The 11,532-nt window shown below is 38.2% G+C and overlaps 1 protein-coding gene across 6 annotated transcripts in view; it reads right to left on the bottom strand.

The window, feature by feature from the left end:
- Nucleotides 1-11,532, bottom strand: part of LOC113643037 (membrane-associated guanylate kinase, WW and PDZ domain-containing protein 3) — a 105,638-nt gene that overhangs the window by 3,041 nt on the left and 91,065 nt on the right. For 2 of the 6 annotated variants that reach the window (XM_027147016.2, XM_027147017.2), the window contains exons 10-21: nt 9,363-9,557; nt 8,024-8,647; nt 5,517-5,548; nt 5,230-5,401; nt 4,640-4,737; nt 4,359-4,551; nt 3,504-3,689; nt 2,646-2,831; nt 2,159-2,249; nt 1,933-2,038; nt 1,683-1,820; nt 868-1,006 (exon numbers count right to left, since the gene is read on the bottom strand). In XM_027147016.2, coding sequence (XP_027002817.2) covers nt 868-1,006; nt 1,683-1,820; nt 1,933-2,038; nt 2,159-2,249; nt 2,646-2,831; nt 3,504-3,689; nt 4,359-4,551; nt 4,640-4,737; nt 5,230-5,401; nt 5,517-5,548; nt 8,024-8,647; nt 9,363-9,557 — 2,160 coding nt within the window. Of the gene's footprint in view, nt 1-571; nt 661-867; nt 1,007-1,682; nt 1,821-1,932; nt 2,039-2,158; nt 2,250-2,645; nt 2,832-3,503; nt 3,690-4,358; nt 4,552-4,639; nt 4,738-5,229; nt 5,402-5,516; nt 5,549-8,023; nt 8,648-9,362; nt 9,558-11,532 lie in introns of all 6 variants that reach the window. The other 4 variants (XM_047814247.1, XM_047814244.1, XM_047814243.1 and 1 more) reach the window with 4 other exon arrangements.

The following is an 11,532-nucleotide window of genomic DNA, read 5'->3' as shown; positions in this document are numbered from 1 at the left end:
TTCACTGCTGTGTGTGTGTTCACTGCTGTGTGTGTGCACTTTGGATGGGTTCAATGCAGAGAACGAATTCTGAGTATGGGTCACCCTACTTAGCCGTATGTCACGTCACTTTCGTTAACATTCACTTTCACAATGGTGCAGTAAAAAGTGTTGCTGCATCAACTCTAAGGGTTACTAGTAACATGGGTTTCTAGATGGTTCTGTGATTTCCTCTTACCCAATCATCCCATGACAGGCTCTAGATCTACTGCAACTTTGATCAAAAGTTTACTAAAGATGAATAATGATTGACTTAAGGCGGCAATAAAACATGTCAATAATGTGATCCTTGTCTAATTATATAAATATTTGTCCACATGATTAAACTTTAAAATGACATTCTGCAGTCCATACAACTGTGATATAGAAGACATTGTCAAATCTGTTGTTTGCCAATTTACCACTGCAAGAGTGGCAAGATTTTCTCTTCAGAAAATATGGAAGGAATACAGATATTTGGGTAGAACAACTCTTTGCAGCTGTGTGAGCAGATGTGAGTGAAGGGAGGAGAGGATGCAAGAAATAGAATTACCAAAATGAGAAAGGATGCCCAGAGCAAAAGAAACTGTTAGTGATGGTGCTCCTGGGGGTAGTAGCACACAGCAGAGGAACTTATATTGCCTAGAAAGAGCGAGAGGGGAAGGAAGGAAGGACAAAAGAAAGAAAGAAAGAAAGAAAGAAAGAAAGAAAGAAAGAAAGAAAGAAAGAAAATTTCTTTACTAGTCATATATTATTCAAAATTCTACAAGACATATATCATAGATGTACAGTATGCTTGTGTGTGTGTGTGTGTGTGTGGGGGGGGGGTGTTTGGGAGACGACACTCACTGGTGTCAGTCACAAGTCCCTGTCCGGGTCTCAGGAGCAGCAGTACTTTGTTTCCACCAGCCTGGATAAGTTCAATGGCTCTGGTGTGACTGATACCCTGCGTGGGCTCACCATTGATTTCTACTATTTGATCTCCAACCTGCATGGAAAATATAACGAACAATAAAAATCTGGATAGTCATGTGATAACGACATAGAAACTAGACAGTAATCAAAGGTTATGTGTTGGGAATACAAAATAGATTTTTTGCTGCACTAGTATGACGACTGTCCTTCTTGCTTATTGAGTTACTGATTGAATGATTGACTGAATATGTGCATGTTCAGCACATTTAGACAGTAAGCGGTCATATACAGTGCAGCTAAGATGTGGAGCAGGAATTAATCAATAAAATAACAGACATACAGTTATGAAGAAGTCTGTTGCCATGTTGTGGATTGCAACTGTATTTAGTCAAAAGCAGTGCATTAATATGTGCTTGTATTAATATGATTGTGATTATTTTGCTGAAAAAAAAAAACACGTTATCCAGCTGTCATGTGTATGTCCTTATTACTGATCTATTCATTTTTTTCAAGATGTTCATGCAATTCTATTCATTTAAGCTCATGTAGGTTCCACTGAATTAAAAAAGGTGGAAGAAACCATACATATATACTGTATATATATAGTATATTGCCAGAAAAATATGCAGAGCTATGTATGAACATTTGAGCATCACGTTACAATTACATATAAAATATTTGTATCAGGTTAATGATTAAACAAGTGATAGCTAGACTAAGTCTCGACTGATCGAGTTGAGTACACTGACCTGAATCCTGCCATCCTGAAGCGCAGGGCCATCTTCAGCTAATCGCAGGATGTAGAGGCCCATGTTATACTCTGTCCCTCCTCTCAGACTGAACCCAAAACCACGTGGGCCACGGTCTAACTCCACAAGAATACAACCCTGCATACACACAAATGCACAAGTTTACCCATTTATAAGTATTTCTTTTATTATACAGATCTTAATTATAGAATAGTTCTATAGAAACAGTATAGAACAGTAGGCGCCTTGCCTGTTTTGAGCTTGTTCCACAAAGCGTTTCTTTTTCTTTCTCGGTAATCATTTTATATTCGGCCCAGACCAGCTCATCCCTGATCTCCTCCGGATCAAAATTATATCTGCAAGTAACAGAGACAGGAACGCTTCATGTACATCCTATGTAATCTAAAGAGTTAAAAAAAAATTTAAATAATGTAACTGGGAGATGTTGTTAGGCATTGTGAGTGTTGGTACAGTACCTCTCCTCCTGTGCGCTGGATTTCATTGTCCTGTGCTGTAGAGCTGGACTCTGTTTGGCTGAGCTGGCTGCTGAGGGTGGGCCTTTGTATTCTAAATCAAAACAGACAATAAAAGAAAAAAAGTTATTTGTACACAACTGTAAGCATTAGTGTAAATTGTTAGAATTTTTTTTTAAAGTATGATGTCATTTTCTTATTGTAAATTATTTTAATAGCACTTCTATATTTGTGTATACATATCCAAATGGGGTAAACACTAAAAGCCCCATATTAATAAACACAATTTTTAAAAATAAAATTATGAAATATATATTTAAATAATATGTAACGAAAGAGATTCTGTGCAAACCCTTAAAATGTATTAAACAACATGCAAATACAAACTGCAGATTAGTTGAATGACATTAATACAATAAATCATATTTTATTATCATTTCAGAGATGTGACAGATGTCTGTCTCTTTGCTTACTCAAAGTGCTTACTCACCATCCTCGGGAACTACAGAGAGCGTGACAGCATTGCCGGCATCTTTAATAAGCTGCACAATGTCGCTGTGAGAGAGCTCAATGATGGAGCAGCCATTAACAGCAGAGATACGGTCACCCACATTTAACAGACAGCATCTCTCAGCTGGACTGCCCTCGATGATGCGGCCAATCTTATGAGGGATCACTGAAAACCATCACACACACCTAATTAATAATGGTTTATGGATGTTTTGTTTAGTTTAGTGTTGATGTAATATACAAGTGGGAGAAATAGGAATCTGATCATGGGTGTAACCATAAGACCAGAATAATGACAGGAAAATAGCTCAACTATGTTGCTAAAGGTTTGTGGTCAAGTCCTAACCCGTGTGTGTCTTGTCCAAATTTTTGACATAAAGTTGAAAGCACACATTTGTTAAGCATGTCTTTGTATTCCAGCATGAGAATGCCATTAAGCACAAACTTTTGCCAAGGTTGAAGTGGAAGAACTTAAGTAATTTACTAATGCTCTTGTTATGTACTGTATATGTATATGTATATGTTTATGTATATGTATGAATATGCAAATCCCCACAGCCACACTCCAAACAGGAATGGGGTGTTCAACAAGCACGTATGGGTACGGTACTTTGGGCCATATAGTGTAATTGAATAAATATTAAATAATAATGTAAAGGTCAGTTTGTATATATTACGAAGCAGACATTTTATTACAGATACCACCCAAGAACTCACTGAGATTTAAGGAACACACTCCAGAATATGTTACGTAATATGCAGCAGAAAATTTTAGTCACTGAAGAAATGTAAACTTCACATGTTCATGCATGTGTTGTGTAATTTGTTCTTTACTTGCCTCCAGGTGGGGGTTTGCTTTTGGAAGTGAGAATGACAAAGCCAAAGCCTTCGTTGTCTTTGCGATGGAGTGTAATATCCATCGGTTTATGGTCCAAGACACTTGGGACTTGGACATGTGGTGTTTTTGGAGAACCATTCATTAACACCGGAGCCAGGTTCCGTGCCCCTTCGTCATCAGATATATCTGTGAAGGACACACAACTAATAAGAATGGATGCTTTTGGTTCTAACAAGCAGTTCCGATTATAAAGTAAGTAAGTAAATAAATTAATCTTGAAGGTTTCATTAAGAATCTCAGAGATCATTTGGTGTAAGCACTGAATACATGTTGAGTTTGAAGTTTGCATGTGGATCAACTACATCTTTAAACTGGAAATGATCTTGACATCATTGTGGATATAAACAATTTGGAATAGCCGTTTGGAGGGCGAGAGGAACAGAGGACATCTGGTCAAAGGAAACATGCATGCACTCTCTACAGTGTTGTATTACTTGCACCAGCACTTCCATAAGTATTATGTAAACTGGTAGGAAGAGGAAGGCCTTGTGCACCACTTAGATTTTCATACACAGGCTGGTAAAACAAGGAGATGAAAGATAATCAAAACTTAAGAGATGTTGGACCCAAATTCAAGTTACAGAATTCAGGAAAAAACAACACAGACAAGAAGTCGCAAAAGCCAGGAAAATGTGGCATCAAAAAGAAATGGAAAGAAATTAGAAAACAAAGAACATAAACTGGAACAAGAATCATTGTTCAATATAAAACTCATTTAGTGTGAGTATTGGTGTAAAATCCCATGCTGTGACTTGAAAAAACAGCCATTCCAAAGTGTCTGGGGTTAAAACTCACCCCTGTAGATGACTTTACGGCACACAGTGAGCAGCACCTGTCCATTGCGAGCTGCATTGGTCATCAGATCCAGCACTTGCTTGTGGGATTTGCCCCTTATTATGATGCTATCAATGGCCATCAGCTCATCCCCTGCACGCAGACGGCCATCTTTCTCTGCGGCTCCCTGGGGAATGATGGCACCTATGTATACCTTAAGAAGAAAAGCATTTACTGCAATTCACATTAGTAAATGGTGGCCAGGTCAATAAGGATAGTGAAAGATCAGAAAAACTAATTACTGGCTGATCAGGCCCTTCTCCTCCAAGCACCCGGAAGCCAAATCCTGTCTCCTGATCTCGCTTTATGAACACATCCAGCTCTTTATACTGAGGCACTGCTGAAACCATGGATAACACCAAACTCGGACTTAATATTGAAAAACATAATGAACTAATATTCAGAATGTGCTATCAGTCATTAGGGTATCAGTAGGGGTTTTTTCCACATTAGATATAAGGTACTGTATTTTTTAGCAAAATTATTAACAGACTCTTTGGCTACTTTTTCTTTACAACTCATTATAATTAAAATATTAAGAAACATTTTTACAAAATGTGAACTTACATAAAGGATTGTATACAAATGTCATTTCAGTGACTTATAAATGTAACAAGGGTAATACTACTGTAACTTAACACTTCCTACTATTTGTTAATGCAACTACTACTACTAACAACAACAACAACAACCATGATAATAATAATAATAATAATAATAATAATAATAATAATAATAATAATAATAATAATAATAATAATAATGAAAAGAAGAAGAAGAAGAAGAAGAAGATAAGAATAATAAGAAGTACCCCATCACTTGCATACAGTACCTCTCTGTGCAGAATCATTTACAGGGCCCTTGGGCTTGCTCTGTCGGAGGGTGATGTCTCGTCTCGGGGAGCTACAGGGCAACGTACTTGAATAATAAGTTAGTGCTTGGGGGGCTCCAACATCATGGCACTGGTCCAAAGTCTCTAGACTGGCACTTATTTCCTGTCTCTGCTAGGCACAAGTTGAAAGTGCATTCTTTTAAGGCAACTTAACATACTTTCCTTTTTCCATGCTGATAACTAAAACCTTGTGGTTTTAAATGTGGAAAAAGTATTAGCATACTCACAGGTCTAAGACTTTTCACTGGTGAAGTCTGACCTACGGGCAGAAATGAGGAGACGATAGTGAGAAAGGAAGAGAAACATAATGCAATAAAAATGTGTGCAGCTTAAAGTTATGAGGATAAAACAAGTGTGTGGAATCCATTCGAACATTTTACGTTAACAACGATGTAATTACACATCATTCATTCATTCCTCTTCGGTAATCACTTCCTCCTGGTCAGGGTCACAGAGGGTCCAGCAGGACATGCATACACACATTTACACACTCACTTACACCTACTGTAGGGGCAATTTAAAAAATCCAAAACTCCTACAAGCTAATGGAAGGAAATTCAACTTGGAAAATCAGCTAAAAATCCACACACATAATAACTCAAGCTCAGGACTGAACCGAAAAACGATACAATGTGAGCTGCATATTTATCTGTCCTATATTCACATATTAGTCATAAAACATTTCTAAGTATTACTTCATATAAAACCTGAAGGTATGTTTTCAAAATGTACACACTGGTCCTACACTATCTATAAGTCAACATCACAAGCTCTGATCAAATCAAACATACTGGATTGCTAAGTTTAGCTGAGTTTACTGACCATTCCTCAGTAATGCAGATGTATTAAATCCAGATTTACTGTACCACTAAAAGAAAACACAAACTTTTAAACACATTCAGAATTTTTTGTAAATGGGCAAGTGTAAAATGCTGGGCAGGTCTAAAAGGCATCTTTCAGTTTCTAGTGTAGCATTTCTCAGCAAAATAGCAAACCAAAAAGACACCATCAATATTGGAAGAAATAAATAAAAAAAAGAAGAAGAGAAATGTCAGCATTAACCACATTTCGTAAGAAAGATGAGCCAATAAATCCTGGTGAAACAAATTGCAGGCGAGACCATGAAGAGATCTGAGAGCTGAGTTGAAAAGCATATTTCATCTAAGACATATTAAAGATGGATAGAGTGCACGTACATGAAAGAAAGAGAGATGAAAAGTGTAGAGTGAGAGGAGAGTACTGCCTAAAATCATACAGACTTGAGCCATAGTTTCATCTAGGTCTAACATTAAAAAAAGTGACTGTCACTCAAATAGATTGAACACACATGAATTAACAAAATCTAACTCACATGCTTAGTAATAAAAAGGCTGAGATATCTTCACACACTGACCTTCTTTCTATCCGAATAAAAACAGGTTGAATTCAGTCATGGTTGAATTTTCTTTCTATGTTTTACTCTAGTCCTCATTCCTTGCTCTTTTCCCACCTATACTTGTCTTTCTAAACATACCAGTTTCTCATCCAGTCTCTCTTCTGTTGGAACTTATTATCATACTCTGGGCTGTGAGCCTGGACTTGCGGTAATACTCTACTAATCAAAGCATATAAGGAAACTCAGGAGATGGTTAGTGGTGCAATGATGCAACCTGGAGCTGGGATTTAGGTTCATGTTCCAGCTGTGCTGCTGTAGGTCACCCATATCTGATGGGATATCACTGTATGACACGGCTGAGAAAGGTCAGGAGGAATCTCAGCAAGAATTACTATGCAACATGCCAGACATTCACAAACCAGAACAGTCACCATTTTGTACTTTGATGTAGAGCATTTAAAAATAAAAGAACATTTGAATTGTTATTAGAAATTATGCATTAAGCGTGTGTAAAGAGATCAGAAATGAGTTCAAATTATTAAAGAACGGAAAAAAAAGATCCACAGTCAGTGTCAGTATACTGAAAAAGAGCTGTACATGTCTTCACAGCATGCAAATGCATGACATTGTGGAAGGTTTTGTTATGGACTCCTTTGAAACTGTTGCCATGGACCTGGGTATTTGCATAAGTATTTAGGCCACCCAGGTCGGTCATCGGTAGAACTGCTTTTGGCTTCAGATATATGTCTCCATAAGCTTTACGAATCTGGTTCCTATTATTTTTGCTCAAGCTCTGTCAGACTGGTGGAAAACTATTGATGAACAGCAATTTCACTAAGAAGATGGTGTTCTCAGGTTTATGTGAAGATTTTTCCACATGCTTACTAAGTCTCCAACACGTCTTTTGACAATCTGTAAATGGGAATATGGCTTGCCACTTAGTTTGTACCATTGTATATGGTTTTATATGACATCTAAATTTTACAATACATAAATACAGAGCTGCCTGGTCTGATTTATTTGGTGACAAAATACAAGGTGAATAGAAGGTGGTTGCTAATTTTATAAGACGGTGTTTTGTTGTTTTCTTCAGCATACACAGATTGCATACGCCCTGTGCACTAAGACAACTAGCAAACAAAGAACCTAGAAAACAAACTGCTACTCTGTGCAGTGACACAATCAAACATATAATAGTTTGGACTAACTGCATAGAGAGTTTAATTGGACATTCTTAGCAGTAAACATGATAAGCCATCTTTTCATCCCAAAACAAACACATTATATGGAATAAACCTTTTTCTCCCTTTATCCTTTTAACTTTCATGTTCCCTCACTCTCTCTTTCCTCTTTCCTCACCTCCTCTGAGCACCAGCAGGTTGACCTCACTTCCCACAGGAAGCTCTTTGAGTATGTCCACCACCTGTGCATGGCTCAATGTCTGTACATTCTGCCTGTTGATCTCCTTGATGACGTCCCCCTTAAGCAAGTCACGGCACCACTGTGCGTCCAGGATCATCTTCACCTTCTGGCCCAGCGGACTGTCAGCAATAGCAAATCCAAACCCGCCCGGGCCTTTTACAAGGGGCACAGTGACCAGCTCTGGCTGCAGCATTCCACCCTCAGGCCTCTCATCATTAGCATTAGGAATGTTGGGTAGCGCTGCCACAATAGGCCTCCCACTAGCATCAGTAGTGAGGTAGTGGAGCTCCTGGGACGAAGCATTCAAAGCATCGCCCTTCACTAGCAGTGGCTGCCCATTGATAAGGGGCACAGCTGTTACCACTTCACCAGCTGAGGGAGGAGGAGGTGGTGGAGGAGGAAGGTCTTCATTATCTTCCTGTACATCTGGAGGCAGGGAGTAGCCACGACACAAGACCATATCCACATACTGGCTGATGGGGATGCACTGAAACATCTGCACCACGTCATTGTGGGTCTTACCAAGGACCAGTGTGCCGTTGATCTCCACAATTACATCACCTGAGAAGAAGAGGAATGAATAAGATTTATAAAAAGCTCCACAAAGAAATCATTTTAATGTATAAAAAAAAATTATAAAGCTGTTCATATATGTTAATTACTTTGATTCATTAGTACTACTGCTTTAAAGGAATGTTTCAGTAGAACGTTTTCATCCTATGTTTCATATTCACAAATGTTGTACATTGTATGGATAAAAGTATATGGACATATATGTAGATGCTATGTACATGGATGCTATAATAACTTCCAATCGTCTGGTAAGGCTTTGTACTACTGTAGGTTGTGGAGTATGGTTGTAGAATTATCCATTCGCCACATGTAAGGCACAGATGTTGGGCGAGGACGCCCGATACACAGTCATAACTGTTCCGTGAGGTTGTGAAAAAGGAAGGACGTTTAAGATTTTCCACTCCACCCTTGTCTTTATAGACCGCACAGAGGCATTGTCATGCTGGAACATGTTTGGGTCACAGTGCTAGTAAATGGAAACTGTAGTGCTACAGCTTGCAAAGACATTCTGTATAATTGTGTGTTTACAACTTTGTGGCAACAGTTTGGGGAAACCCAGATATAAGTGTGCTTGTCATTTGTCTACAGAAAATATGTTACTTATATTAAAAGTCAAAGGCATTTGTTGTTATTGTTATTTGCGAAAAACCAACATGTGCGACAGATAAAGCTAAGCTGAAACAAATGTCATGCTCGCCCTCACCAGAGGACATCTTGTTGTCTTGTGCAGCTGGTCCATCTGCAAGGACATTCTTCACCTGCAAGAACTCATCAGTTCGGTCTCCTCCGATTATTGTGAAGCCAAAACCCTGAGTGCTCTTTTTCAAAGCTGTGTGATATAACTCGCCCTTCAGCTGAGTGGGGTCACGAGTGAATCCTGGAGTTCCCCCTTCACCACCTAGAAGAATAATTGGATAGAATTCCATTCAAATATTCCTTTCCTTGTTGCATATTTTTTGATGATTTTTGACAAGACAATAAAAAAATTTTATAGCTTAGCTAAACTGAAGCAGAGAAAAATAAGAGCGAATGAGATGCTTTAGAAAGCTCTGGCTCCCTTTGATAGCTTTTTTATGCTTGACTGACCTATAATTAAACAAACAAAGTGCTTCACCCAGCTGGTGTTATAAACAAATCCATTATAACACTTGGCTTTATGACACTGCAAATGAGATCATTCATTACCAACCACACAGCCCCAAACAGGCATCCCGAATCCCCAAATACTACCATTTCTATTTGCTTCTCATATCAGCTAGTAGTGTTTAAAGTGGTGTTTAAAGAACCACTCTTACGAAATGATTTATGCTCTCTCTCTCTCTCTCTCTCTCTCTCTCTCTCTCTCTCTCTCTCACACACACACACACACACACACACACACACACACACACACACACACACACACACACACACAAACACACCTACCTGTTTTACTATCATCATAAGGACCTTTCATTGACATAATTATTAATGCAGTTAATTAATGCTTTGCTAAATCTAAAATAAACAGAACATAAAGTAATGTAATGCTCCTGTAGTACTGGATAATGTCGACAATGTCGATCTAGGATAATCCATATTAGATAAGGCAGTGAACAAGAATATAAAGTACGCTGAATCCAGACATGAAAACAAAGTGACTTCTAGACATAAACAGAGGTGAAGTGAACAAACAAATCACAGTCACTAATTCAAAACACAATATGTGTTTATATAGTGAATACAACGGGTAACAGACTGGTGCCTTGGCAATGGTGGACAGAAACAAGTCCAAAACAAAGTTTCAAAGTTTTTCAATAGAAAATAAGGACCAGCCCTTATGAGGACCTTATAAAAGGGCCCCACACCAAGGGCGTCGATTTGGGTAGGGACACATAACCACTGATATCCGTCTGTGTCTTGGGCTTTTTAACATCTATCCAGGAATCATTAAATAAGATGAAAATATACAGATTTACCCCCTGCAATGAATCCCGCCTCTGTAACTCAACTCTCTAAAATGATTGACCTTTGTCAATTTTGAGTCCTGCCTCTCTAACCCACGTCGCTGTTTGATTGGCTTTGTCTTTCTCTCGAGGGCGGCTGCAGCTAGATTCCGTTGTATGAAGCAATATGCAACGTGATTATGCAGGTTACCGGTATGTGAGGAAGGAAGTATTCTTATAAAAACAGTTTTATTCACAAAAGACGGGAATGTTGTCGGCACCAATGTCAAATAAATTATGTCCTCACCAATGTCAAAATCAAACTTTCGCCATTGCCCCACACTACATCCAACCACACACACACACACACACACACACACACACACACACACACACACACACACACACACACACATATCACAGCGTATTCAAAATACATTAACATACAATGAAAAAATATAACACTGTAAACACTGGATAGCATTTATAAAGTGTATAAACTGACCTGATGTCTCATTTCACTCACATTTCCTTTTTCCAAAAATAAATTAGTCATGAGTGTGACAAAATAACTAATAAAAGCAGAAGGAAAGACCTAACAGTGAACTAACAGTGAAAATATCTCTACTCACACAACTTTAGTATCTCTAGTATTGGATTATTTTTGGTTTATTGGTTTATTTTATGAATGATCTGAGAATGAATTATGTATGAATTTCAGCAAACAGACTGGCATGGGAATGGAAAAAAAGGTGATTTACAGAACCAAAATTTTATTTTTCAAGAAATTGACCTGATCTATCTAGGTTATTAATCTTCAGTAGTGAACGTAACAGGAAGGATGGGTCAGTGATTGTGACATTGTGCACAGACTGTTAGTCACTCTCCCAGACAGGCATCACTTAGTGACGAATATTTAGGTTGCTGTGTAAGTGGAAACTCATAACT

This window comes from Tachysurus fulvidraco, chromosome 5 (assembly GCF_022655615.1).
Source record: "Tachysurus fulvidraco isolate hzauxx_2018 chromosome 5, HZAU_PFXX_2.0, whole genome shotgun sequence".
NCBI lineage: Eukaryota > Metazoa > Chordata > Actinopteri > Siluriformes > Bagridae > Tachysurus > Tachysurus fulvidraco.
The sequence above is the reverse complement of the archived record's forward strand: the minus strand, read 5'-3'. Positions and strand labels throughout refer to the sequence as shown.